This window comes from Ictidomys tridecemlineatus, unplaced genomic scaffold (genome assembly GCF_052094955.1).
Source record: "Ictidomys tridecemlineatus isolate mIctTri1 unplaced genomic scaffold, mIctTri1.hap1 Scaffold_113, whole genome shotgun sequence".
NCBI lineage: Eukaryota > Metazoa > Chordata > Mammalia > Rodentia > Sciuridae > Ictidomys > Ictidomys tridecemlineatus.
Genome location: NW_027521053.1, coordinates 803,700 through 831,379, shown reverse-complemented (window position 1 = coordinate 831,379; position 27,680 = coordinate 803,700). Strand labels below are relative to the sequence as shown.

Sequence of the window (27,680 nt, the reverse complement as noted above, 5' to 3'; positions counted from 1 at the left end):
AAAAATAAACTGGTCAAAATTAGTAAGGCAATCAGACTTAAATAATCATATATTTTACCAATATCACTAGCTTAAAAGTATGAGTCTACAATAACTAGAAAAATACATGTTAATGGCTAGAGTCATAAAAGTTTCTATTATGATAGGCAGTCTCTTATGATGCTTTAATATTATATGATAGTTGTGAAATGATTACAAACTAATAATGAACATAATCTATTTGCAGATTAAAATGTTCTTCCCTGTATTATCTACAAAGTTTAGATAAACCTCAAAATGCCCTGGAATAGAAATTTCTTAAGTCTCATCAAAATGAACTGCCAGGTTTTTTCCTACATTTGACATGACACAGTGCCAAGATTTCTAGTCCTGAATACACACTTTCTATAGGGAAGAGACTTTTATCTTGGCATTTAATAGATCATTTATCTCATTTCATACAGCCAATTTTAGTCATAAGAAAAGAAATGTTTATGTATTTATTCTGCTGACTTTAATCTATAATCTAATCAGGGATCAACAAACTTTTCCTGAAAAGAGACTGATAATAAATATATTAGACTTTGTAGGCAAGTCTTCATTGCCACTCAAGTGCCAGTGTAGCACAAAACAGTCTAGACTGTGGGTAAATAAGTTTCTGTGTTCTAATAAAACTTTGTTTACAAAAGCAAGTGTTATTGTTGCACATCGTGGTGTGCTCCAACAGTCACAACTACTCAGAAAGCTGAGGCAGGAAGATTACTTGAGCCTAGGAGTTTAGGCCAGCCTGGGAAATAAGAGAGAGAGGGGGGGGAGGGAGGGGAGAGAAGAGAGAGGAGAGAGAGGGAGGGAGAGAGAGAGAGAGGGGAAAGAATGAACGAAGGAAGGAAGGAAGGGAGGGAGGGAGGAAAAAAATGAATAAAGAGAACAATTAAAAAAAAAACAGTGTCAGGATCATCACTGTTCCAGAGTATTAATGTTTATGCTCACAATAGATGTTTGGCTAGGCTGTATACATACATACATACATGCATACATGAAAGCAATTCTGTTCTTTTGTTTGCTTTCTTTTATTTTCTCCATTTTTTGTTGATACATTATAGTTGTAAATCATGGCAGTATTTGTTGTTACATATTTCCACATGCACAATATAACACTCCAGTTTGGCCTATATCATTCCCTAGTATTTTCCCTTCACTCCTCCATCTCCTGGTCCCTTTCCTACGCTCTACTGATCTCCTTTTGATTTTCACTTTCTTTTCCTTTTTCCTCTCTTGCTTCCACATCCGAGAGAAAACATATGCTCCCTTGATCTTATGAGCTTAGCTTATTTTGTGTAACAGAATGTTCTCAAGTTTCATCCGTTTTCCAGCAAATGACATAATTCATCTTTATGGCTGAATAAAGCTCCATTGTGTGTATATGCCACATTTTCTTTATTTATTCATCCTTGATAAGCACCTAGTTTGGTTCCATAGTTTGGCAACTGTGAATTGTGCTGCTATAAACATGGGTATGCATGTACTACTCTAGTATTATGACTTTAATTCTTTAGAATAAACATTGATTAGTTGTATAGCTGGGTTATATGGTGGTTTCCTGCCTAGTCTTTTGAGGAACCTCCATACTGATTTCAATAGTGGTTATATTCATTTACAATCCTATCAACAGAGAAAAAAGTGTCCCTTCTTCTCCACATTTTCTCTAGCATTTATTATTGTTCATATTCTTTTTTTTTTAAGTAGTTGTACACAATACCTTTATTTTTATGTATTTATTTTTAATGTGGTGCTGAGGATCAAACCCAGGGCCTCGAACGTGCTAGACAAGCAATCTGCTGGTTTTTTTTTTTTTTTAAAGGGCGGGGGGGGAGAGAGAGAGAGAGAGAGAGAGAGAGAGAGAGAGAGAGAGAGAGAGAATTTTAACATTTTTTTTTTATTTCTTAGTTTTTGGCAGACACAACATCTTTGTTTGTATGTGGTGCTGAGGATCGAACCTGCGCCGCGCGCATGCCAGACGGGCGCACTACCACCTGAGCCACATCCCCAGCCCCAGCAATCTGCTGTTGAGCCACAACCCCAGCCCCATATTATTCATATTCTTGGTGGCTGCTATTCTGAGTAGAGTGAGATGAAAGCTCACTGTAGTTTTGATTTGCATTTCCCTAATTGCTAATGATGTTGAACATTTTCATAGATTTGTTGTCCATTCTTATTTCTTCTTTTGAGAAGAATCTGTTTAATTCATTTGCCCAATTAAGCTAGGTTATTTGAGGTTTTGGTATTAAGTTTTTAAAGTTTCTTATATAGTCTGGATATTAATCCTGTGTCAAAGAGTAGTTAGCAGGGCTGGGCATGTGGCTCAAGTGGTAGCACGCTCGCCTGGCATGAATGCAGTGCAGGTTCAACCCTCAGCACCACATACAAACAAAGATGTTGTGTCCGCCGAAAACTAAAAAATAAATATTAAAAAATTGTCTCTCTCTCTTTTTTTAAAAAAAAGAGTAGTTAGCAAATATATTTTCTCCCATTCCGTAGGTTCTTTCTTCATGTTACTAATTGTTTCCTTTGCTGTGCAGAAGCTTTTTAATTTGATGCCATTCTGTTTATTAACTTTTGTCATTATTTTCTGAGCTTTAGGAGTTCTAATAAGAAAGTCATTGCCTGTACTTATATGCTGGAGTCTCAAACCTATATATTCTTCCAAGGATTTGCATAGTTTCTGGTCTAATTCCTGGGCTTTTGATCTCTTTCAAGTTTATACAGGGTCTAGTCTTATTTGTCTACATATAGATAACCAATTTTCCTGGCACCATTTGTTTAAAGCCTGTCTTTTCTCCCAATATATTTTTGGCATCTTTGTCAAGAATCAGATGACTGTTAACTGTGTTGGATCTTTTTCTGTGTCTTCTCTTCTTTCCCATTGGTCTATGTATCTGGTTTTATGACAGAGCCATGCAGTGGTTATTTCAATAGCTTTGTAGTATAATTTGAAGTCAGGTATTGTGATGATGCCTCCAGCTTGCTTATTGAATTAGAATTGTTTTGGCTATTCTGAATATTTTATTCTTCCAAATGGATTTCAGGACTGTTTTTTCTAGGTCTGGAAAAATGACATTTATTATTATTATTATTATTTTAAATTTATATATGACAACAGAATGCATTACAATATATATTACATATATAGAGCACAATTTTTCATATTTCTCTTTGTATACAAAGTATATTCACACCAATTCGTGGGTATTTTGATGGGAGTTGCATCAAATCTGTATGTTGCTCATAAAACCAATTTCAAACATATACAATCATATTAGTAGTGATTTTAGTGTCCAAAAAGAGATCTACTAAACAATAATTACTGGGCTGGTATGGTGACTTGTAGTCCTAACTACTCAGAAGGCCAAGCCAGGAGGATTGCTTGAGTCCAGGAGTTGGAGATCAGGTTAGGCAAAATATCAAGACCCCCATCTTAAAAATAATAATAATTACTGATGTCAAAACACATCTCAATTATTATGATAGTCACTAACTCTTCATTGTTTTCCTTGAAACTCTAATATACAATTAGTGAATGTCAATTTAGGACTAATTGTGCTGTTTTATAGAGGAGAAAGCTGATTATAATAGTAAATGAAATCAGCTATCATGAACTGATTTGTGTTTATTTAATTACAATTATCATGCTGATGACTCTACATATTAAGTCTCCACCTATAGTCCCCTAGGTGCTAATTTTAAAGATATGAGTTTTCATTAAAAATAAGAAAAGAAACCCCTCCATATGCATTTCAATAATTCAAATTGTATCATAATTTGACTATTAACACAAGGGAAAATCAATGCAACTAATTCAGATTTAAATTCAAGATTACACAGTGCAAAAGAGGGAATAGTCTTGGAAAGGGAAGTAGAAAAATGTAAGATCCCTCTTAGAGGTCAGAAAAAATAAATTAAAAAATGTGATTTTTTTTTAAAGGTAGTGTTAACTTGAAGTGGAAAACAAAAAGCAAAAATCCTTTGAAGCAAAGTCAGTTGTGTTTACAAGGACCTTGAGTTTCTTTGATGTTTTAGTGATTCTGGTTTTTAAAATGTTGATTTGTGGAGGATGGGCACAGGGGATTGAATCTAGGTGCTTAACCACTGATCCACATCACCAGCCCTTTTTTTATATTTTTTTTATTTTGACGTAGGAAATCCATAAATTACTTAAGGCCTTGCTAAATTGCTGAGGGTGACTTTGAACTCAATATCCTCCTGCCTCACTCTCCAGAGCCACTGGGATTACAGTGTGCATCATGAAGCCCGGCCTTAAATGTTGATTTTATAATCCTTTCTTTTTAGCTGATAAGAGAAATTACAAAATACAGAATACTTGCAAACTACAAAATATAGGATACTTACAACTAAAGGTGCTTTGTTAATTGATCAGAATTTAACTAACTCTGCAAGTGACTCTCAAACTGGGAGAGTAATACTAGTCTTATCAAGAGAAGTTTAGAAATGCCTGGGGGCATTTTGTTGTTGTTTCACTATCACTGAGGAAACTACTAACATTTTTTGGCCAGGCCCATAGATAGTATATAACCTTCAGCTAGTAGGAACAGTCCAAACCAAAGTACCAATAGAGTTCTATCAAGAAACCCTGGTGCAAAGAAGTAATCTACCAAGGAAAACACAGTTGCAGTTAAGTAAGAGAACAGAGCAGGTGCCGGGTGCAGTGCTGCATGCCTGTAATCCCAGTGGCTCTGGAGGCTGAGGCAGGAGGATCATGAGTTCAAAGCCAGCTTCAGCAAAAGTAAGGCCCTAAACAATTCAGTGAGACCTTATCTCTAAATAAAATACAAAAATAGGGCTGGAGATGTGACTCAGTGGTCTAGAGCCCTTGAGTTCAATCCCTGTTACCAAAGAAAAATAGACCACCCAGGTGACTTGTTTGTACCAGTAGGTCTACCTAAAACGAAAAGGGATTTTATGCAGTCAAATTTTTTTTATTATCCATTTAAATATAATTCTTTATTTCTTTATGTTTGTCAAGAAGTAAATATATTTAAGATAACAATGAAAAATAATAAAAGAATGACAAATGTAGGAACCTAATGATTACTTACACTTTTTGATTATAAACTTGAGATTCATCTAAAATGACAATGTAATCCCTAGCTATTGCAACAGAAATCTTAACCTCTGAGTGAAAAAAAAGGAGGGATGTTGAGATACCTTCAATCATCTTTTCTCACTTCTGCGTAAGTACCAAGAGAGGTTGGCCAAAAATATTTTAAAACCTAAAACATACTATTAAACTTGGCTTTTCTTTAAAATAAGTGCAAGTATATGATATGGCCTAGTGTTAATTTACAATTTCTACTTTCTTATGCTGCGACTGTCTTTAAATGTGCCCAGTTTGAACTGAGATGTACCATAAGTCAGATATCAAAGACTTATTATGAAGAATGTAAAATAACAGTTATATTTTTATTTTGATTACAAGTTAAAAGGATGACATTTTGAATATATTGAATTATGTAAAATGTGTTATTAAATGAAGCTCATCTGTCTTATTTTTTAAAATATGACTTCTAGAAAATTTAATTTACATGTAGAGTTAATATTATATTTCTATTGGTGGTTCTAAGGGATCAGTGAGAAATAAGAGAAAGATCATGTTCAGATTCTCTATTTCATCATTTGGGTTTGATGTCATTCACTGATCTTCTTATGTATTCCAAACCATTTCAAATTTCATGTGGATTTGGGTAAGACTGAGCTTTCATACTAATCACAGAGAACTTACTTTCCCATATATGTTTGTTCAGTGTCCCCCACTGAGTATAGTCTTCATAATAGTGTTTATGGTCCTGTTCAGTTAAAATGCTGAAGATTCAGGGGGGTTTGCTTTGCTTCAGTGTATGCTCTGGTAGACTATATGTTATCCCGAAGAACATATTTTCTCCTCCATTCTCTCTGTCTCCTCCCAGAGGTGCTTGTGATCTTCCAAGCACACTTTGGGAGGATGTTATCAGCCTTACTTTGTTTCAGTGAGAAGAGAACAGTTTCCATAGTAGGAACTATCTAAAAATGTCTCCTTAGTAATGAAAGCATTTATTGCCAAGACTTTTGTTGCTTTGTCAATTGTCTATATTGGCTGTAACCGCCAGGATTTTGCTGTTTAATTATTTAAACCACATAAATGGGCAATCTTTCATATATTATCTCTATTTCTTCTTTAAAAATGAATTATAAAATTTTAACTTTGACCCATATTTGTATAGATGAAATATCTGAGACTCAGAAAAGTTAATGATTTGCCTATAGTCACACAATTAGACTTCTGACTACAATCCTTTTGGCTGTATTCCTTACTTCTGCTGTTGTTCTGGTAAGGAAGTAATTTATATTTCTGAAAACTAAATGGATAAAGCCCAACAGTGCACTGTGGAAATTGAGATGTGCAGGCCACAAGTCCCCAATGTCTGTTCTGCATTTATTTCAACACACCAAATATTTGACCTCCGTGAAAAGAATGCCAAGGTAAATTAGGCAGAACCAGAAACAGGAACTCATATACATGCCATATATTAGTGGCAATTTCAGATGTTTGAGTTTCTTTCTTTGTACAGTTGAAAGTGGAATAATATTTGTCAGGGCTAGACAAACAGTAGGTGCTGGCAGAAGACCTTGCCTTGTATATGACTCACTTCCATTAGTACAGTACACTTCGACATGACTTTTTAATTGTGGGGAGTGCCTCAGCCCTACTCATCATGCCCAGCCTAAACCTCCATCTTCCCTGGATTTAAGGACAAGATACTTGTTTAAATTCCACTTAAGTTATATGATCCCTTTACTTAAAGTCTAATATTTTATGCATTTTTATTCTATTAAGTCTAAATCCTTATGCTTGATTTTCAAGGAATTTCATAATCTGACCTAAGCACACAAATATATCATCCTTTATAGAATCCTTTCCTCTTAGCAAAATGAGGTGTCCTTACCGTCCTTTAAACATACTTCTTTCTGCTGAGTCTTTTATGCCGTTCAATTCACTTGCCTTTTATTCTCTTTTTAGAATCTGAATCCTATTTACTTATCCAGGTCTAGCTCAAATCCCAAGACTCATCTCTTACTTTTAACTCTTTAGTGTTTACAATTTGTACCAAAATACATTTTAGCATTTATTTTGTGGCAGGGTAGGGCCCTTGCCACCCTCCCACTACACTAACTTTTACCAAGGAGGAAACTGGTGTTACCAAGAAAGACCTGTTTATAATTTAGGAGTTCCCATTCTCGAGATTATAATGAGGATCTAGAGTCACCTCCACCCTTGGAGATAGATCCAAGATTGGGGTCCTTTGGCACAGGTGTAAAGGTTGATCCATTGCCTAAATCTCTTACATTGGCACAGAAGATGATACACACACACACACACATACACACACATGCCAAAACTCAGGAAGGAAGGAAGGGAGGGAGGGAGGGAGGGAGGGAGGGGGGGAGGGAAGGAAGGAGGGAAGGAAAGGTGAGCGGGCGGGGGGGGGGGGAAGAAAGAAGGAGACCCTTTGAAATCCATTGAGAAATGATACTGTTCTGGTCAACCTCACAGAAAATGGATATTTCTTGTCATTTTCTGACTTACCATATTGTGACCAAGCATAGTGCTATTATTTTATTTTTTTTTTTTTACTAAGACCTTTACTAGGATTCACCTGGTTTATAACTTTCTACCTTTAAATATAACTGAATCTGCTGGAAGGTGGTGGCAGAGTCTGTAATCCCAGATATTCAGGAGGCTGAGGCTGGAGGATCGCAAGTTTGAGGTAAACTTGGGGAACTGAGCCAGACTTTGTTTCAAAATAAAAACTGAACTGGGCATGGTGCCACACATCTGTAATCCCAGTGGCTCAGAATGGTGAAACAGGAGAATTGGGATTTCAAAGCCAACCTTAGCAACTTAACGAGGCCCTGAGTAACTCTAAATAAAATACAAAAGAGGGCTGGGGATGTGGCTCAGTGGTTTAGTTCCCAAGAGTTTCATCTCTGATAGCAAAAAAAAAAAAAAATTAATAATAAATGAATAAATAAAATAAAAAGGACTGGGGATGTAGCTCAGCAGTAGAGCACCCCTGGATATTTGTACTAGGGAGTACAAAAAAAAAGAATTTTCAATACATATTACTTTTTGTCTAGTTTATTTCATTCAGAATCTCCCTGTTTTTGCTATTATCAATAGTTCTTTATTCTTGCTAAGTATGTTTCCAAAATTTGTTATCTATTTTCCTATTGATATACATTGGGGATTTTTTTTTAAGTAAACCAGGTTATATTTATACAGTGGAAAATTATTAAGCAATGAAAATAAGAAGTACATTCACATTCAACAACTTGGATAAATCTTATAAAAATACATATGGAGCTAAAAAAGCCACATACCAAAGAACACATGTGTATGATTACACTGTATAAAGTAACAAAACAGGCAAAACTAATCCTTGTTATTAGAAGTTAAAATAGTGCCTAACTCTGGGGGAGCGGAGGGAATAATTAGGGGAGCAATGAGAAAGGGCTCATGAAAGTGCATTTGATGTCCAATTTCTTGACCTGGGTTAGGGTTCAGTAGATATGTTACTTTGTGTTAATTCATTGTGCTATACGTGATTTTCTTTTGTCTGTTATATTTAATAAAAGAGAAGCTCTATTAACAGTAAAAAAATCAATCTCTACATTCATGTAATAGTAATCAAATGTCTACTATATGGTTAATATGAGTATAAGGGTTCTGAGGCATGTAAGACAGACATGTTCCCACAGTCCAACATTGGGGATTTTTTGACTATTACAAATAAAACCACCATGAATAGTTGTGCACAAGTCTCAGTGTGGATATATGCTTTTATTTCTCTGGAGTAAATATCTCGACAGATTTGATTTAATTTGTAAAGCAACTGCCAAACAGTTTTCTAACAGTTTGTGCCATTGTTTATACTACATGTTATAGTCTGCAGTTCTAAGAGAGATACCATAGTCTTCATCTTTGTCAACATTTGTTATGATGAGTCTTAAATTTTGTCCATCCTACTGTATGTGTAATAACATTGCAGTTTTGATTTACATTTCAACTTATGTTGGATATCCTTTCATGTGCACATTCACCATATTTGTGTCTACTTTGGTGAAGAAAAAAAGTCTTCTGCCCATCTTTTCAAATTGGGTGATTTTTCTTATTAATAAGTTGTAAGAATCATTTGTATATCCTAGATATCATTCTCTTGAGAGAGATATGTTTTGCCAGTACTTTTTCCTAGTCTGTCAGCTTACCTTCCATTTCCATAACAATGAATATACAATAGACAAAGTTTGTTGTTGTTGTTGTTTTTGGTACTGGGGATTGAACTCAGGGTCATACCACCACTGAGCCACATCCCCAGTCCTATTTAGTATTTTATTTAGAGACAGGGTCTCACTGAGTTGCTTAGTGCCTCACTTTTGCTGAGGCTGGCTTTGAATTTACAATCCCTCTGCCTCACCCTTTTGAGCCACTGGTATTACAGGTATGCACCACCACGCCCAGCATGAGACAACGTTTTTGAGGAGAGGAAAAAAGAGAGCATGAGGCAGAGAGAGCTAGTTAGTTTTAAAAGCCTCTGCCAAGCAGCTTTTTATATTTTCTTCCAGAAGTTGTATAGGTTTAGCTGCTACATTTAGGTCTGTAGTCTGTTCCTACCAGTAGTGTGTGAGGGCTCCCATTGATCCACATCCTTGCCAACTTATTATTATCTTTTTGATTATAACCATCTTGATAGATGTGAAGTAGTATCTCACTGAGGTTGTACATTTCCCCAATGGTGCTGGGTATCCTTTCATTTGCTTATTTGCTTTTGCATATTTTCTTTGGAGAAATGTCTATTCTAATTTCTTGCCATTTGTCTTTTCATATTGAACAATAAGAATTGCTTGTATATTCTAGGTAGTTATATATATTCTAACTACATGAATTGTAAATGTTTTCTTCTATGATTGTATTTTCACTTTCTTCGATGGTAGCCTTTAAAAGTTTTAAATTTGATGAAGTACATTACTTTATTATTTTTTCTTTTGGTGCTTGGGCCTTTGGTGTCTTAAATACAAAGTCATTGTCTATCCCAAAATTTACCTATGCTTTCTTACATTTAGTTTTGGTTCTTACATATATATGTGTTGTCCATTTTGAATTCTTACATTTATGTCTGTGGTCCATTTTGAGGTAATTTTTATGTGGGGTAGGGCTTAACTTAATTCTTTTGCATTAAAGACTATATAATTTTGAAATAATATTTTCATTTGGAATGCAATTCTAGGATATCAGTTTTTTTTCTTTCAGAACTTGAAAATGTTGATGTACTGTTTTCTGGTTTGCATGGTTCTTGAATGAATTTTGACATTTTACTTTCACTCCTTTGTACATAATGGTATCTGTTTTCTGTAGATGCTTTTCAATTTTTTTCTTAGCACTGGTTTTAAGCATTTAGTGTAAATTTGTGTCATCTTTATCATTTTTCTTATTCATTGAGCTTTTTGAATCTGAGTGTTCATCAGATATAGAACATTTTTATTTATTATTTCTTCAAATGTGTTTTTCCCACCTCTTTTAGGAACTACCATAACATATATATTGGACTGGTTGAAGCTGTGCATACTGATGCTTTGTTCAGTTCAGTCTCTTTCTCCGTGTTTGATTTTGGAGTCTTTATCACTGCATATTCAGTTTGCTGATATTGACTTCTTCAATGTTGAATCTGCTGTTAATCTCATTCAGTGTAATTTTCACCTTAGCCATTGTTTTATCTGATTTTATCTAATTTTATCTGTTTTATCTAATTCAGAAATTTTTATATCTTCTTTTTCTCCTTTACATGCTTATGCTTTTCCATAGCATCTTGAACATATGGTATACAACTGTATTAATGTCCTTGTATAATAACTCTATCACAGTGTAATTAATGATCATTTTTATTAATTTTCTTTTCAACATGGGTTATATTTTCTTTGCTCTTTGCATGCCTCATACATTTTTATTGGATTCCAAACATTGTGAATTTACCTTGTTCAGTACTGGATATTTTGTATTCTTTTAAATATTCTTGAGCTGTGTACAGCTTTTTGCTGAACTATCTTGGAAACATTTTGTATTTTTTTAAATATTCTTGAGCTGTGTACAGCTTTTTGCTGAACTATCTTGGAAACATTTTGTATTCTTTTAAATATTCTTGAGCTGTGTACAGCTTTTTTCTGAACTATCTTGGAAACATTTTTATCTTTTTAAGATTCTTCTAGACAGGAGTTACCTTCAATCTTGGGCTATTTTGTCCCTTTTACTGACTATGTTACTTGATGCCCTTTTATTATAGATTTTCCATTCTAGCTGGTGATTACAAAAATTGATCTGCATGCCAACAATCACCACCACCTTCCATTCTGTTCCTTTCTGAAGTTTCTTTCTCTGGCCTTACATGTGAGCCCATTGTTACATAGCCGCAGACTTCAGGGGAACCCTCCATAGATGTCTAGAGAGCTAGTGCATGTACACACTCTCCCTCCCTCTGCAGTTCTCTACTGTCTCTTTTATTCTGCTCTGGGACTTCTAGCTGTGTCGGTCTCTTCAGACTTTAAAATCCATCTCTTCAACTCAGGAGATTTTCTATTTGAGTTTTCCTTCTCTGGATGTGGCCTGAAAAATTCTTTCCAGGGAGTAAATTGGGATAATCCTAGCACTCATCTCTCATGCCTAACTTTATCTTAGAGGTCACTCTTATGCTGCTTATTATCTAATATCTGAGAACTGTTGTTTGTATTTTGTCCACTTTTTTTCCAATGTTTCATATGCGAGGGTAAATCTGTTGCCCCTCTTGGAGAGATTTAGTTTTCCATAAATGTTTAACACTATTCTCTGGCACATCATTTACAATAGATGAGGTTCTTCCTGGTAACAGCAGCGGTAGGCCTACTGAATGCTCCTAGGCAAGTGCCTTCACAAATTTCCAATGGTATATGTTATTATGCTGCCAATTATTTGTTTCAGATATGTTTTTGTCTCATTTAGATTGTACTCTGACATTAGGAACCCTTCATATCTTAGAATTTTATGTCCCCTCCACCCAAACTGGTCACATTTACCTTTAACAATTACTCAACCCTTACCCCGTAAGAATTCCCTTTGAGGTATTAAAGAATAATTCACTTGAGATTATTTATCTCCATGCCAACAATCACCACCGCATTCTATCCTGTACCTTTTCTGAAGGTTTTTAATATAACCTTATATTAAACATGTTAAACATCAATGCCACATATTTAAATGCTATGAGTAAAAGTGAATGCTGATTCATCCACTAATTGTATGTATCCTGGTAGAAAGAACCACCACTACTTTATTGTGGCCAGTTGAGAAATTTTCTTCTCATTATTTACCAGACTAGTTAATATGTCTTTAAGGCAATAAGTTTAAAAAATAATACTGATAAATCAAAATATTGAAAACTCTACAAACTAAGCAGCTAGTTCTTCAGTAACTGGAAGCACTGACTATGCATATAAAAGTATATCTGATTATGAGTCAAAGTAAATATCAAGAAGGTAATATGCAATTAGATCATTTTGGTCTTCTGATTTTTCCACCAATGAATTATCATTAATTTCTATTCTACAATAAGAAAAAATCTACAACATACCATATTCTATAATAAGAAAAATAAGAAAAAATTAAAACTAGTTTTAAAAGATCTACTTAAATATTCCAGTATCATGTAACCAAACAACTACTCTCCACACAAGTATGTTTTTATTCAACAAACACATTCAGGGGTACATTCCTGGAGTTGAGGATGCATGCTGCTGAGAGGTGGACCTTAAATGCCTTGTTCTCATAGCTTATTTCCTCTCAGTACTATTTATATATGGGGGCTTAATAGTTAATATATGTGTTTAGGTTAATAGTGTAGTATATTTATAATATTATTGGAACCATGAGTTTATCCAACAAATCATTTGTTAACTCTCTCATACATTCTAGGCATTTCCCTAGTCACTGATGTAACAGTAGTGAACAAAACAACTAATTTCCTGCTCCTGTTGGAAATTGTGTTTGAGGTTGGGTCAGAGAATTCAAGTAGATAAACAAATGTAAGGCAAGTGGTAAGAGAAGTCTAAAGTGGTAAGGCAAGTCTGAAGAGAAAGAAAGGCAGAGTAATGGGCTTGATAGTCATGACAAGAGGCTCTATTTTGTGTAGGATGGCCAGGAAAAGTCTTTATCACATGAAATGCCACTGTTACAGAGACATGATAAAGTGATAACTAGTTAGCTAGTTAGATGATTTGGGCAGTTAAGGTTGAGGCAAAGTTGCAAGTATAAATGCTCTGAAGCAGGGGTGGGATTGGTGTATTTAAATGGAACTAACAGACTAGAGAAGAATGTTAGGAAATGGGGAGAAAAGGATGAGGGGAGTCACATTGAATAAGAACAGTCCATAATAAGGCAGGGCAATCCATAATAAAGTCATGGCTTTTTTTTTCCTGATACCAGAGATTGAACCCCCAGGGGCACTTAAACACTGAGCCACACCCACAGTCCTTTTTAAAATATTTTATTTAGAGATAGGGTCTCACTGAGTTTCTTAGGGACTCACTACATTTCTGAGGCTGGCTTTGAACTCAGGATCCTCCTGACAGCCTCCTGAGCTGCTGGGATTACAGATGAGTACGACCAGGCCTGGCTAAAGTCATTGCCTTTTATTTGGAAATGGGAAGCTATAGGAAGATTTTGAGCAGAGAGACACAATCAAATTTATATTTAAGAATATCACTCTAGTTGCCATCAGGACAATAGATATTGGGGAAAATGAGGGCAGAAGCAAGGACAGAAGAAAGCTATGGGAATCATTCAGGTGACTTATGATGTGGGTTTGGCCTGTATATTGGCTTAGCAGATGCAGAGGAGTGGTCAGATTCTGGGCATGTTTCAAATGCATATTTGGAAAGAAGGAAGTCAGAAAAATAAATAAATAAAATGCTTTATAATTTATATCAAATTCTAGAAAATGCAAAACAATCTATGATGACAGGAGATGTTTGGAGACAGCCCAGAAAAGGAGAGGGGAGGGATTACAAAGAAGGATGAAATACTTTTTTGATTTTGGTGATAGTCTCATGGGTATATTCATGTCAAAACTTATCAAATCGTACACCTTAAATGTGCAATTTATTGTAGGTCAACTATATCTCAATAAAATTATAAAAATAAAGACATAATATTGTCTAATGGACTGGAGTTGGAATGTGAGAGAAAAGAGATCAAAGGTGGTTTGTAAGTTTTGGGCTTTGAGCACCTGGATAATGGGAATTAAATTGTCATTCTTATTTCTGAGATAAGGAAGACTGAAAGCAGATTTTGAGAGAAAAATGAGTTCAGTTTTCAACATGTTGTTAGAGATGCCTACTAGATACATTTTATAACATATAATAAATACATGGTAGAAAAGAAATGAAGAATGACTCAGACAGTTTCTCTGTATGATCCACTGGTTCTCCAGAAAGCGCAGAAGTACACTGGACCAACGGGGACCTCTCATGGCCCTGTAGACAAATGTTTGTGCACACCTTTTTTTCCCATCGTTTTCTTTATTTAACATTATGAACATGGTGGACTACATTCTTTTCTCTAAGTTTTAAAGATTCAGTTAATTTGGAGAAACAACTGATGGGTTCATTGTTGGAGGTTGATGAATAACTTTAGCAGAGACTATAGTAACAAGCCCTTGGTCACAGACAAACGAGAATGGCTCCACCCAGGATGGGGGCATTGCAGACACTCTTCCTTGGGCTGGCTAGCTTGTGCCTTTCCCCCCTTAACTGTACATATCAGCAATTCAGCTATATTATGATTTAAATCAGATTTTGCTCCTCTTGTCAGAAAGTACAATTGCTTGTTAGTTGATAGGTTGTGATGAAAAGGAGTCTACTCCTTGGGCTTGATACTTAGCTCCATTGCTCACTGGATGTGTGACTGCCTCAATTTACTCTAAAATAAGGATTGGAATAGGACCTACTACTACTGTAAGGTACTATTGTTATGAAGATTAAATGAATTGATATATATAAAACCTTCAGAATAACAACTGGACATAAAGAAAGCATTCAAGAAATGTTAGCTACTAGCTTTCTTCTCTGACAATCGGTTTTGTCAGTTGGTTCCCACTAAGTTGTGGACTTTTTTGGACCAGGATCAGATATCTTGTCTTTTGATTTTCATCCATTCCCACACCATGCTAGGGCTTTGTCCAGCGTCTGGCATGAATGGTAGCACAAAATGAGAGTTAAAAATATGCTTTTGAATTAAATAATTTCTTCCCTTACGGATAAAGATAAGAATCTCAAGATCTTAGCCTGAAGACTAATGTCCATCTCTCTGCCCCCACCTGTCCCCGCCTTAAAAAAAAGCAGGCCACTGTCTCCAGTTTACACCCTCACTCACAGTTCCATTCACCTTCCCCTTTCCTAATCAGAGGGATCTTGGGGTGGGGCTTCAAGGAACCTCTAGGATTTTGAAGGGGAGGGAGCCTGGAACCATAGACTAGCTGTGACAAGTCAGGGGTGGGATTTGGTAGTTCAAAAAAGGAGGTACCAGACCAGGAATGGGGGATGGGAGTGATGGTGGAGTGGGCTAGTTCAGGATGAACCAGAAATGAGACGTTGAGGAAAGCCAGAAAGTACCAGTTGGCGGGGGGGGGGGGGGGGATGGGTGGGTGATGACTAGAATCATATGGAGGGTCGCTTGTGAGGGCACAGAAGCAAAGGCAGGTGATTGGACGAGAAGGAGAGTCCTAGTTGCCAAGGCAGCGACTAGAGGAGAAGGTCTTCAGTCGAGGAGAAGGTCTGGACTAGAGAAGGATGGAGCTCCAGCTCCGTGCGTTCTCCAGTAGAGTCTGTGGACCGACCCCCAGATATCCCTGCTGAAGTGTCACCCGGGAAAGGCTTAAGCCTTCCCTGGTGCCACCCCTCTGCGTTTGGCTACTCACACGCCCCCTGAGCCCCATCTTCACAGACGCCCGCCGCAGCCTACTCCACCAGCTCACCCAGGTGACCACAACATGGCTGTGGCGCAGGTGCTGGTCTTCTGGCTGTTCATGGTGCTCTTCTGGCTGTTCGTGCTGCGGCCGAACTGGCGAGTGCCAGGCCAACCGGACCCGAACACCGGCCAGCGCTGGTCGAAACACAAACTCTGTGCAGACAACAAATGCAGCAGTGAGTGCGCAGGCGGGCGGGCAGCCCAGGGTCTCCACTGTGGCTCTTTGGGGCCGCATGGGGCTCCGATCTCCCGGTCCCCAGCCCCGAGGGCTGGGTGAGGGGGTTGCAGGATGACGGGTGGGGAGGAGGAGTGACAGAGCCTCGGGACCCTGCGTGTGTCCCCTCTGGCTCTGCTGGCGCCCCAGCCAGCCCACTCGGGTTGTGGGGGGCTTCGACTCCCACTTGTTGCCAGCGTTTTATTTTTCTCTACTGACTGAGGCGGGGGTTGGGAAACACGATTCCCCAGGGACAGCTCTCAGTTTATTCCCTTCCAGGATTCGCCTAGGATCTCAGTGGGTGATGGGGTTGTGCCCACGCTGTAGCAGAGCGCTTTTCTGCCCCCTCTACAGGGACCTGGGCCGGTGCAGTATCAGGGCAGATGCTCTCCAGGGCTCGGTGGCCCTAATTCCCGCGGCAGGTTGATGGTGGGGCTCCTTGGGAAAGGCTCACTGGCCCCTTCGTCCTTTTGCATCGTTAAAAGGCTGGTTTTGCCTTTTAACAGGGACTAGAGTTTAGGCTTGGGAAGAGCACCGAGTCCAGGCACGCAATGTGTTCCGAGGTCTCGGGCCCGACTCTGCTTCAATCCTGTCATTTCTGTGCATAGAAGCCTCCCTTCATATTTGAGGTAGGGTAGCAGGTGGGCCAATAATATTTTGCTTTTGAAAGAGGCCAAGGATCTGCACCAGCCACCTGGGAACTGCAGCCTCTTCTGTGCGCAGGAAGCGGACAGAATTCCTGGATTGGAGGTGGGCAGTGGGGAGGATGTAGCCGTTCAGATTCAGATGAAGAGGTTTGTTGCAATAACAATAATAAATACTCGAAGATTTTTATAAGCCAATTCAGTTTTAGACTCAGTCACTAGTGTTGTCAGAACCTCTTTCCTCTATATATTTACTGGCCCAGAATACTTCTTATGGACTCCCTCTTGGTTTCTAGTAACCTTGCAACTTGATGACCGTGTTGTCCATAAATTGTAAGCAGTACATATTTTAAAATATTCATGCTAAAAAGGCCAAGAAGTTTACCATTGAGCTCTTTATGTCTAAATTGGTGTTACCAAAACCAAATTTTGTAATTTGAATTGTTTGTTCCACTCCAATAAAGAAAAAAGATGTCTCCAATATATGTTAAGAAGTTCCTAGAGGTAACCCTAAGGCTGGAATAAATAAACACTCAGAGAAGCAAAGCAGCTGCCATGATATTTTCTTTCATTTTTGCTATTCTTTGCTATTGAGCGCTATCCTACGTGGGATACCTGGACAATCTCATCACTGATGCTTCGTCAGTACTAAGACATGGTGTTGGTTAGGTTCAGTGGGGTAACATAACTTGAGAAATGGCCTGTGTCCAAACAGATGTGACCAAAAACAACAGGTGGGTCTGTGTTGCGTTGTAGGAAGTAGTGAGGTGTGTATGTAAGGTGTCCTTGTGTGCCTTCCAAATAAGTGCTCCAAAAAAAAAAAAGAACTAAATAGGTGCTCCATAGTATGCATTATGTTGTCACCTAATATATTACTGATTTATAAATCCTCTATGACCTAAGGGGGAACAAGAGAAACATTGCCATTTCCACTTGTGATGAGAATTCCCCACCTTTAAGTGTCTCTCACCTTCAACTTGGCCTCTTAATTACATATGAATTAGGATGCTGACAGTTCTGAAAATAGTCCTATTTTAGCTTCAAAAAAACAAGTTACCCTCTCCAAATCTGTGTTTGTTCCTCAGACATATATTTTTATAAAACAAACATTCTCGTGTATTTTACTGCTAATTGGCTTTTAGAAAAAGTGTTATTTCCATTTCTTTGTGCTTTTTACATACATCTATTGTCCATTTCATCTTAAATCAGAAACTGTCTATTTGGTCAACCAAAAGAAAAATGTTGCTTCTACCAGTTTCTAGATCAATTGTGATCCTAGTCCTGCATTTTAAGCATGAAGGTATTGCCTGACCTTTTCTCGTGGTTAAACTTGTTCCTTGTCAGATAGGATACCCACTTTTGATTTTGTTTATTAAAAAAAAATACGAATGAGGATGTTTTGAAACAATCTTAATGTTGGATATAGTCAACAATATTTGCTCAGAGAAAATATATTTCCTGGTTATTTACCCAGATCCTAAACCCAGAGACAGCAACTCTGCTGCAAATGAAATTGACAGTGTTTACAGCTGCATGGTAGCACTTGCAGCCACTTAAAGGTAATGTCTTTTAGCAGTTAGTTCAAGTTAATTAACCCCTTGGGGGTTCCTGGATATTCTAACCTCTTCCCTATTACCTCTGCATGAAGCCATACTTAAGCCTGTCCATGTCTACACTTGGATTTACATATTTGCAAAATGAAGCTTTCTATGATTTTGAAACAGAAAAAAATTGAGGAGGCCTGCAAGAACCAAGAGTTTCACTGAAACCAGCTATGGTTGGTGGTAGCCACTTTGCTTTTTATTTCTCAGCACAGAGAAAAATAGAGAAGCTTCCTTTTCCCTCGTCTAATTGCAGGGAATATTGTATTTTATAGCAATAAAATCTCTAAGGATTTTAGATACTTTGAGCAGGTGAATTAAAAGTGATTCCAGAGAGTACTGGAAAAACTTGATTTTTGTTCATAGTGGGATTCATATTTCCTAATGAGTCAATATGGACTGTGAAAAATCAAATCCTAATGTTTGTTTTTTTCTTTTTTCAATGTTTATATACAGTGTTAATGTATCGAGGTGAAGCTGTTGAAGATTTCACAGGACCAGATTGTCGTTTTGTAAATTTTAAAAAAGGTGACCCTGTATTTGTCTACTATAAACTTGCAGAGGTATCACCAGAACTTTGGGCCGGAAGTGTAAGTAAAAGTTTGACAGGTGTTATATTCTTACTTTTGATGGGTAGCAGTGTAGATTTAAATGACTGATTTCTTGGGGTCTTTGTAGAGTTAACCTGACCTCTTTGCCAGGCCCTGTGCTCCTAACACACCTTAGGCCTGGCACAGCATAGAAAGTCAGGAGACTTTCTGAAACAGAACTGAACTGGTTGTGGTTGCTACCCCTCACATCAAGTTCCAGAAGGCTCTACACATCATAAAGGTCGTCATGGTGAAAACCTGACAATTCTTAGCTTTGCTGTTTCAAAAGGGAAGGATTCATGGACATTAGAGTTAATCCTGTAAATTAAGTCTGAGATAGTAACTCAGGCATGCATATTTAAAGTTGATTTTTTGTGTATTTTACCTAATCAATTGTGCTGTTTTTACTCTAAAAAAGCAGAATATTATGTCCATTGTGTGCTTTTTTTCCCCCCTTTTTTTCTTTTTTGCAACTTCTGGGTCATCCATTTCCTGCTTTTCCTATATTCTATGCCTGAAGGTTCCCCCAGGGGTTCTACTTCCAGCCAGTTGTATGGATCTTCTGATGAAAGACATGACATTGTTTATATCATGCTTTGATATTTTAAATGGGGAGATTCACTAGGAGTGTCCTCCTAGTGGCTTATGATTATTGTCCTTTTCATTTAAAAAAATGTGATATGTGGATTGTTTACGTAAAATAGTAGCAAGGGTCTTTGATGACTGTAGGAATGTTCCAGTTTAGAGACATTCCGGGTTGCATCCTTGAAAGTTCTCACCCTAAATAAAACACCACACAGCAGAAAATAAGACAGAAAATAAGAGTAATCCCTATGGAAAACTAGTTTCATTTTGTTGCCATTTCTGACTCTTAGGGAATGATCTTGAAACATGGTGCCTCTGGGTACAAACTTTATATTTAGACAGAGTCCCAGTTGCAGTACTCCATATAAAGAACCATCTATTGTTTCTTTCAAGTATACCAAATAGGATTGGTAACCTTTAAACTTGGAACTGTTTTTCCATGTACCTAAGTGGCATTTTTCATGTAGTAGTCGTCTTTCTTTCCTTCTTTGAGCTTTTGGATAAATGGGCTTGATTTGCATTTTCTCCTCTCACATTGTAGCCTGTTAACTCTGTTCATCCCTAGGACTCTTGCCATTCTGGGTGGCAGCACTCATCCTGTCTTCCTGAGGAGCCCTGCTTTCAGCACCTGACCAGAAAGGATCTTTGCCGACTGATGAGTGTTTGGGTGGCACCTTGTTTGCATTGCTCCTCTGGCATTCATTTGTCTTCTTTGCCTTCAGTCAGGTTGTGTTTTATCTTAGCTCCCTATAAAATGAAAAACTCAGTTAGGAAAGGACCACTGTCTAATCCATCTTCCTTTTGAATATTTCCTTTCAGGGCAGTGGCACTTAAGTACATTTGTTCTGATAGTAGCTTATGCAGAATTTGTTCTCTTGTGGCAGTTCTTGGCTCCCCACCCACAAATCAAATCAACAGCACCTTGGCAGGGATGATGTATGGAAGCAAAATTAGATATAAAAATTATTTCCAGTCATGAGCCTCCATGATTCTGCATCATTTTTTTCATATCACAAGAAATGGGATACCACCCAGTGTGTAATTATGGAGCTTTATATAATCTATGGTCTCATTTGACACAGATTAAGAAGAGATAAATGTGTTCCCTTTCTCCGTACATCTCTGGTTTCTTTCCCTTTTCCAAATTTAACCTTAATAGAATTTTCATCAGAAGGGAAAAGTGTATTTCCCCTCAGACTCGCCTCTCATGTCATAAGTGTTATACTTAAGAAATTAAAAACTCTTTAGTTTTCAAAATGATTCTCCTTTTGAGTTTTCAGTTTTCATTCTGCAATGTTGTTGGTTTTCTAGAGTCTCAGACTTTATCTGCAGTGATGAAACTTTTAATTGCTCCGTCTTATCTAATCTTTTTTTTTTTTTTTAAAAGAGAGAGTGAGAGGAGAGAGGAGAAAGAGTGAGAGAATTTCCAACATTTATTTTTTAGTTCTCGGCGGACACAACATCTTTGTTGGTATGTGGTGCTGAGGATCGAACCCGGGCCGCACACATGCCAGGCGAGCGCGCTACCACTTGAGCCACATCCCCATCCCTTATCTAATCTTCATGGCAGTATTCTACCACTAATACTGGCTCTCAGATGGTTTCTAGATATAACAAGAACATTCATGAATGGGGATATTTTAGAGGTAGTGATAAGATGCCTTTTTTAATTTTCTTTTTTGGGCATTTGATTTGCCTATCAGTTTCCTTTAATTATTGGCAAGAATCTTCTGTTGCTTTTAGTCAGTAGTTAGAAATAGGAGTGTCTTCCTCAAGGGAACTTTATATACCTTTTGTATATTTTATGTAACTTCATATAATTTAACTGTTGCTGCTGAAAATAAATGGGGTTCTTTTCTGCAGAGGATTTATTTTGGGTGAAACTGAAGCTTGATATGTGGTTTCATATGCATTATATTGTAATATTATTTTCTCCCCTGCTGAGGGCCATTGTCAAGTAGGAATGAAGCTTCAAAATTTCCTTGCCAGCGTACCCCATGTTAAATGGATTTCACTGTTGACATTGCATGTAAGGTGACCTTGCTCAAGGACCAAGGCAGATCCGGGTTTAGAGCTGATCAGGTTTGAGGAAGTATCCCACTCCTTAGGGTGTTCCTGGTTTAAGACAAAAGGAGTTTTAGGGAAGTTGGAGGTTGAAGATTATTGCTGCTGGGAGTAGGGTGTGCCTGCAGCCTGAGTTCCCGCTGAGTTCTCCTGGAGAAAAAGTTTTTAGGAGGTGAATTGTTAGGGAGATTGGATTGCCCCCGAACCTGTGTGGTGTGGAGGTGGTGTGATTCGGGAATAAAGAATAGCTGTTTGAATCTACAAGGCTGTGAGTGCCTCCTGATTCTGTGCCCAGCCAAGACTGCAGCATTAATTTTCTCCCCCCTTCTGATTAATTAAACAACAAGCAATGTGGCTAAAGGACTGTGCCTGGTAGGTTGTCCAATTCAACATATGGTTCTTACCCGTCATGGGAGAACTGACCTTTAGACGTCAGTTTCCTGTCTTGGGTTGAATCCACTGCAACCAGATCAACCCTTCACTGACTACCGGTCCAGCATTCAGCCATGCTTGTGGATAGGCCTAAGCACCAGTGTGGGTGGGTGAGGTTCTTGTCTCACCTCTGTTGGCCCCCAAATTTAACCTTGGTGCCAGTGGGGGGGTGAGGTTCTTGCCTCACCTCTGTTGGCCCCCAAATTTTAGACCATCACTAGTAGAAGGGAGGAGGATACAGAAATGCCACGACACCAAGCCAATTGACGGCTCCTTTGGAAAAATTGTGTCACTGGTGACACCATCAGCAAAGATGCCAGCATTACCACAATTAACATGGGGTGCGCTGGCAAGGAAATTGCATCACTAGTGACACCATCAGCAAGTATATGCCAGCAGTACCACAATTCGCTGCACCAGACGATAGTTCACAATGCATGCAACTCATATATAGTCCAAGCAAGTTCTGCAAGCAGTTCAAATCGGAGGAGTCTATCAATATGTTCATTTCCTCCCAAAGTAAATCAAGTCCTTGATTGAGCATTACTTGTTGAGTTATATTCATTGATGCATCAGTTTATACAGTTTACTGTGATAGCTATCATAGAAGCTGTAGTTTGGTTTTCTTAGTCTTCACTGGCACTGGGATGGAGATGGGAATTCTGGCAATGATGTTAAAGAGACATTATCCTGAACAGAATTATTAAATATAATGAAAAGGAAAAGTGAAAGTAAACAAACAGATCTGTTAATCACCTTTAAAAACAATAGTAAGCAAACAGATCTGTTAACCACCTTTGAAAACAATCATTAACAGCTGTTTACCTAATTTAGATTAAACCACTTAAATCACGTGAATAAAAAAAAAGAAAATTCGGATCCATTTTTTCATGAGCGCTCCTCATATAAAAATATGGACATACACACATACTGACATGCAACACAAAACAGTGCACTCATAACATACAACACATAAGACAATAATAACAGCCTTGTAGCTTTACCTAGATAAAATCTCCATTGCAATGTTTAAAAACTCCACAGTCAAAAAATAAAACACAGTCAAAAAACAAAGCTGATCAGAAAAACATTAACCTAGGTTTGTATGAGCTCAAGAAATAAAATAGAACTTTATGATGTGGGAAAAATGCAATAATAAAATAGATATTGAAAAAAGGCACCGTGGTTAATCACTGTCCCAGATGTAAGAATAGCCAAGCTGGAGCTCTGGATATCAGCTGTTATGGATTTGAGTCAAATTATCTTCTTTTTGGTCTGTAGAAATTGTTTTAGTTAGTGTCTCTGGAATCTAAATCGGCTGCTGTTCTCCCTGTGGAAACACAAAAACAGAACCCCGACTCCAGACAAACACTGGGTCAGGAGCTTTCCAATGTCCTGTTAGAATATCTTTCCAAAGTACCTTAGGCTTATGTACATTTTTTGGATACATATGTCTTTCCGCAGCATTAAGTCCTGATGAATCCAAATTTAAAAAGTTTAGAGTAAAAAAAAGGGTTATTTTAAGTTTATCTTTGGGGGATATATACCCCTTTAAGATCCTTTTAAATTTAAGTCTTTCAAAAGCATTTTGCCTTAGTTTTTAGAATTACTTTAGTCCTTTTAATTTTTAGATGTGGTTTGAAACCATATTTGTCTTAGCCCTTTGTATTTTCTATCTGAAATACCTTTACTTGACATTTTTAAGCATTTTCCATCTTATTTCTATCTTCTAGTTTTCTTCTAAGGTTTTTATATTTACCCTTAGTTGCTTTCTTCTCTCCTAGTTTTCTTTCATTTCCTATTTTGTGGGTATAAAATTCTTGTCTTTCTACATCTTTTTATCTTCCTATATCTTTATCTTTATACATCTTCTCTCATTTTTTTTACCTTTTTGTACTTCTGTTTTTGAAGTTTTCCACTTCAAATTTTTAATCTTCTTTATCTAAATCTTTTATCTTATTATCTTCCCATTTTCATGGGTTATATTTTTTTCCTCCATCGTGAAGGCATCTTAACCACCTTCAATTTAACCTTTTAAAGCTTTTTGCAATGTACTTAGACATTTTACAACTTTTTACTTTACCAAACAAAGATTATCTCATCTCCCTCTTTTTAGTTTAATAAGTACATTTTAATAGTTTGATGAGTAAAGCAATCTTCCTTCAATTTAACCATTTAAAGCATTTCATTTATCATCTATACTGTACTATTAAATGTACTTTTTCACCACCTACAGCTTCACTCTTTTAAACGAGGCTTAGATTTTGTTTAAATCACTTAATATTAGTTTACATGGCTGCCCTTCAACCAAAGGCTCTTTTTTACTCCATTAAGAAGCTTTGTCTCAATCTGCCATGTACAAATACCTTTTTTTTCTTTCTACCTTTCTCAAGCTTTTAAATTAAATCTAGTTTCCTCAAAATCTTTTTAAATGGCATTTTACAAATTTTCACTTTACCACACAGAGGTTATCTCAACTAGAAACATTTCTTTTTCCTTTAACCTTTTATATTAAAATATATTTCCACATCTTGAATCTTTTTATACCTCTTTTTTAACCATTAACCCTTTTTATAAATTCACATTCTAAAACAACCCTTATAAAATTACTCCACTTTAATAAGATGAAATACTTTCATGTTTTTTAAGGTACTGTTATACTGTAATTGAAACCCAGCTGAAACTTCTTATACTCTCTGTATATAAATTACACATGATAGAATCTTAACACTTAGTAACCTTGTTTCAGCAAAGACACAGACCAAAGCAATATTAAACATTTTTCCATTTGCCAATTTATGAAAACACACATAATGTTTAAATATATTACCTTATGGAACTTAATAAGTAAAGAGTACTTGATTTCATATTTAGTGGTTGATATTTTAACATTTTAGCTTTGTAAATGAATCAGCTGTCTGTAAAAACCAAGACAAGTATAGTGAACAGAACTAGTCATCTCTTTCTTGTTGAAGAAAAATCCTTGTACAGGATACCATCATGGTCCCATTGATATACTTAATAACTCATCTTTATAAAGCCATGGGCTACATTTTTGTATTGTATCAACATATGCCATAGTTTTTCTTGGTCTTACTGGGGTACCTCCTTCCTCTAACAATTTTTCTTCCTCGAAGGTTAACAACTTCAAACCTTGAGTCAACCATTTTCCTTAGTTTGCCTGAGAAAGTTCTAGGAACAGGCCACTTGAAATGAAAACAAAATAAATCAAAACAAGAACACATTGTTTTTTGAAATGGTCACCCATTTTTTTGCTCTCTTTCAGGAGCGAGCAAATTCACTTACCCCCAAGCTTCAGACATCCCACGTACGGGCCACCATAATGCCGCAGTCTTGGCTGGGCACAGAATCAGAAGGCACTCACAGCCTTGTAGATTCAAACAGCTATTCTTTATTCCCGACTCACACCGCCTCCACACAGGTTCGGGGGCAATCCAATCTCCCGAACAATTCACCTCCTAAAAACTTTTTCTCCAGGAGAACTCAGCGGGAACTCAGGCTGCAGGCACGCCCTACTCCCAGCAGCAATAATCTTCAACCTCCAACTTCCCTAAAACTCCTTTTGTCTTAAACCGGGAACACCCTAAGGAGTGGGATACTTCCTCAAACCTGATCAGCTCTAAACCCAGATCTGCCTTGGTCCTTGAGCAAGGTCACCTTACATGCAATGTCAACAGCGAAATCCATTTAACATGGGGTACGCTGGCAAGGAAATTTTGAAGCTTCATTCCTACTTGACAATGGCCCTCAGCACTCCCCAAGTGCTTGTAAAAGTAGATTTGGACAAAGCTAGGAAAGCATATACTATCAATACATCTGCTATAGTGGTAATACATTTTAGAGATTTTTGTATTGTTTTTACTTATTAATTTTTATGACTATTGTGTATTGGTTAAGAAAGACATAAATATTGGTTTATGAGCAATGCTACAAAATGTACAGGTAAATTCTTGCTAGAGGTTATTTGGAATTGCATTTATAACCAGCTTTGATTTACATAGTTTTAACCATATAGTATCCAATAATCTTCTATGCAGATCTTTTATTTACTTCAGAAGTCTTAACTTTATATGCTCTGTGTTGAGAATTAAGCTAAATGTAAAAAAGAAAACTTCAGTGGTTGGAAATGTTGCTTTAATAGTTCTGTACTTAATTTTTATTTGGAATAATAATCTCAGTGTAATTGTTATAGCAACTTTCTTTCTTGGTTATACCATATACCTATCTATTATGTCTATATTTCCTGCCACTTCTGAGAAATCTCTTATTTATATTCCTTGTACAGAATTTATTTGATATTTGTCTCTTTTGCACTATAGGTTGGCAGTATGTTTGGATACTTTCCAAAAGATTTCATCAAGGTAGTTCGTGAACATACTAAAGAAGAGCTACAAATTCCAACAGATGTAAGTTATGGATTTCTTTTTTGTTCTCAATTGTAAACTGGCTTATAAATCCATCAGTTATATTCAGTTAACTGCTTCTGAATGTTTTATAATGTGTTTGGGGGGCAATCTAACATTTGTGTGTCAGATTTTCATTTGAAATCAGACTACCTGTAAAAAAAAAAAGTTTGAAAGGCATTCAAGGGTGATTATATTATAATCTGAGAGTTGTCTAATATATTGAAACAGATATTCTAAGAGGCAAATAATTTCATTTTACAGGCAAAACTCATTGGATAGTTATTAGACATTTTAAGTATATTTAGGTTAAATTAATAAACTCTAACTTTTATACTAGGCTAGAAATATGTACTTACAAAGGTTTCTTATTCTTAGTCATATACGGGATCATAGACATGTTATAGATTTGGAAAAGGGGACCTGAGCGTTTCAGGTGATGTTCAGTCTCAGATCTTTTAAGGCCCCAACTGCTTCCTTTATACAACATTCCTGTATGGTGCTCTGACTTAAATTGATTTTGTGACTGAAAGTATTTCGTGTTCTAGAATTCTCACTTCAGCTGATTATTTTCTAGAGTTTTAAATTGTATAGTAATTGATGCCCACCAACACTGAAACATCTTTGGGCAGCTCTTTGTAGTGGCTGTAGAATATGCAAACTGCTAGGCTAGGACAGTTCTTAGATTAGATGGACTGAATGGATAAAGTCATCCTGTTTGTTGTTGCTGTTCCTAAAATTTCTTTATAATCTCAGGGGCCATAAAATCACTTCTGTTGCTTGTTGGACTTCATTGTTGGTAAAGAGAGTTCTTGGCATTTAAGCTGTGACAGCAGTTCACTGATTACAGAGAACTCATTTGTTTTGAACTCTGCCTTCTCATTGTATTTCCCATTACATGCATCCCTCATGGCTTAGAAATGCATGTGATGAGGAGAGGAAATCACTCATCCCTACTACATTGAACTGCCTCCCCCACCCCCGGAACCCCCGCAGAATATTATGAAGATTTAATTAGGAATGGAATTTTTTTAAAAACATGTCCATT

At 37.0% G+C, this 27,680-nt stretch overlaps 1 protein-coding gene across 1 annotated transcript in view; it reads left to right on the top strand.

The window, feature by feature from the left end:
* Nucleotides 1-27,680, top strand: part of LOC144372520 (transport and Golgi organization protein 1 homolog) — an 84,289-nt gene that overhangs the window by 16,769 nt on the left and 39,840 nt on the right. Inside the window, exons 4-5 of the mRNA XM_078035858.1 lie at nucleotides 18,994-19,127; nucleotides 26,549-26,635. Coding sequence (XP_077891984.1) covers nucleotides 18,994-19,127; nucleotides 26,549-26,635 — 221 coding nt within the window. The remainder of the gene's footprint in view (nucleotides 1-18,993; nucleotides 19,128-26,548; nucleotides 26,636-27,680) is intronic.